This window comes from Lathyrus oleraceus, chromosome 2, assembly GCF_024323335.1.
Source record: "Lathyrus oleraceus cultivar Zhongwan6 chromosome 2, CAAS_Psat_ZW6_1.0, whole genome shotgun sequence".
NCBI lineage: Eukaryota > Viridiplantae > Streptophyta > Magnoliopsida > Fabales > Fabaceae > Lathyrus > Lathyrus oleraceus.
Window position 1 is genome coordinate 243668860 of NC_066580.1, and position 2876 is coordinate 243671735.

Here is a 2876-nt window from a genome sequence, read left to right on the forward strand (position 1 = left end):
GAATTTTTTTTAATGTACTTAATAAATACTTGCGGGTGCGATAAAAGAATTTGTTTGAAGACTACACTTTTTGTGTAGTCACCATCTTCTCCTTTCAATTTTCCTTCCCTAGTTAAAACTCTTGTTGTAGTCTGTGAAACACCCTAGATAAAGCCACATATAACTGTCCATGACTAAAAACATGTCGTGGAAGATATATTCTAGCATTTGGAATGGTTTATCCTTATGATTTATTTATTGTAAATGCAAAACTTAGTTGCACATGAAATGGCTTTCTACTAAGGACAAAAGACAATCCATCACTTGCAGATGTTTTTATTTTAATTCTGGGCAAGAAAGCAAGTTTTCCTGCGTTGCTTCCTGTCAATATTTCCACATCCAACATATTCATAAATAAACCATGACATAATAATCATGTCCCATTACACAATCCATATCTAGGATCTAGATTTCGTAACAACATCAATGGTGCGCCCTTTTTCATCTTTAGAATATGTGGTGGCAAACTACCTTGTACAATTGAGTTTAAGAATTCTTGCTAGTATAAATTATGATTATCTCCTTCAACCTCGTCAAACGATAACAAATTAGGTTCTTCTCCTGGAAACTGGTCGATAATCATATCATTCAATTTTTGGACATCATCATTGGTTTGTGTCAAAATAGCTCTTTGTACCATATATGAGGCATCCCAACCATACAATTCTAAATTAGGAAAAACGTGTTGGATAAGTACTTGTATGGAATGTTCACCTTCCCATGGGATTGCAACATGTAAAGGTAATCTTACCATGTCATCTGGCTTGGTAGGTTCAACACCATCACCAATGCGAATAAGAAATTCTGCAAACTCTTAATCATGCAATGATCACATATTTTGATGCAAACGCAAAATCTCGATATGATTCCGCCAATGAGACTGAACAATACACGTTGAAATCATGTGCGCCTTAGTACCTTTTCTTACAACAGGAGGAACTTGATGAAAATCTCCCCCCATGATCAGAATTTTTCCATCAAATGGAGCATTGTTGCTACAAATATCTTGTAATGATCGATCTAAGGCTTCGGAACAATTTTTGTTTGTCATTGGTGCTTCATCCCAAATTATTTCAATAGCAACTCTAATGAGATTTTCAAGATCTTTTTGCTTTTGAATACCACAGATGGAACTTTGTTGTATATCAATAGGTATCTTAAATCGAAAGTGTGCAGTTCTACCACGGGGTAACAATGTTGCAGCTATACCAAATGATGCAGTTGCTACGACAATTTCTCCTCTACTTTTTAAAGTTACCATTAATGTTTGAAAAATGAATGTTTTACCTGTTCCTCCTGGACCATCAACAAAAAATACCCCACTGTGTTTTTGAACAATTATAGTCATAATGGTTTTGAATGCAATCATTTGATCTTTATTTAACTTAGCAACATATTTAATATCTTCATTGGGGATATCGACTGCTAACTCCTCTTGTATGATACTTGGAATTGCATCTATGTCTATTGTATTAAGGGGTAAAGATGGTTGATCATAATCTTAAATTTTTTTACCATGCAGGTTTAAGAGTTCACTCAAGTCCTTCAACAATATGTTAGTCAAGTTTGATTCCACAACATTGTTAGTTGTTTGATAATCCTCTGCCATATGTGTAAAAAAACTCATTCCAAAGGCCTCTAGCATCAGTAGGTTCGCAAAATAATAAAATCGTCATGAATAACCTTCGTAAAGCATATGGCGTTCAGAGACTCGTAGCCTCAACCAAACAATCACGAATACTATGATCAGTCTCTAGAAATCCCCTATCCTCGGCTGATTTTTTGAATGTATTGAAAGTCGTGCCATTATTTGTAAGAAGATATTCCCAACTGGTTGGACCTGTGACATGAGATAACAACAGTTGAAAGTAAAACTTATCTCCCTCCGAAGGTGATACCGTATAGATTCTCCCGATAACTTTTCTGGTTGACCGCCTATGATGTCATTTCATGTCCCGCTTGTTCCAACAATAATGCTCTGGAATCTCTGTATACAGATAATTTTTTGCTTGTGGATCTCGTAGATTCAATGCAAAGAATCGTGTGAGCATTATTTTGGAGTTGTGTTCATTATTTAACACATCTGCAATTCATTAATGATCAGAACTTCTAATGCTTCTTTTCTAGCCTTGGCCACCCTTATACCATTTTCCAATTCCTTGCAGGTTTCTTTTAGTTGATCAACCAAGCTCCCTTGAGATGTAGACTCCATTTTGGCAGATGTCATGACATCATTGACATGACTTCCCTCAAACAGCTTATAATGAATGGACATAGGGGATTTTCTCCTACTTGGAATGTCACTTGTACTCAGAATGCCTGGTTGTTGGCTCAGGATAATGCCACAAATGAGGGAGGGGAAGGCAATGGGTAACTTCACAGCATTTGTAGAAGCATGTCTAATGGTTTGATCAAATATGAACTTGCCAAAATCATAGTTAACCCTTGTTCCAATTGCATGAATGATTCTTCCAAGGTTAATGGAGATAGTAGAGACTGAAGGAGAATTGCGGTCCAAAACGCAGCGGAAATTAAAATTTTCTCCTTTAGAGATCCTTACGAATGGTCATGATCAGTGATAGAATATTTACCTCTTGTGACGGCTGAAACCTTTGGTGCAGATCTCTTGTGACGATCAAAACCTTTGATGCAGATCCACGAAGCGATCACGAATGTTGAACGATGACAACGTCTCTACTCAGTCCACACGAACGGGTTCCTTCAATCTCAGTGCTAGCTGGTACGAATGAAGGCTTTGAGTGAGAGAGAAGTGAGAGAGAAAACGAAAATAATGCAACCTCAAATTTTTGCTTCTGCACAAGGGTTCTATTTATAGA

The 2876-nt window shown here is 36.8% G+C and overlaps 1 protein-coding gene across 1 annotated transcript; it reads right to left on the bottom strand.

Moving 5' to 3' along the window:
* Nucleotides 1-538: 538 nt before the first annotated feature.
* Nucleotides 539-1300, bottom strand: LOC127122749 (uncharacterized). Its single transcript, XM_051053038.1, has 2 exons — nucleotides 958-1300; nucleotides 539-852 (listed from the first exon to the last, which is right to left on the bottom strand). Exons 1-2 carry the CDS (start codon nucleotides 1298-1300, stop codon nucleotides 539-541), a joined length of 657 nt encoding a protein of 218 aa, XP_050908995.1.
* Nucleotides 1301-2876: the final 1576 nt, after the last annotated feature.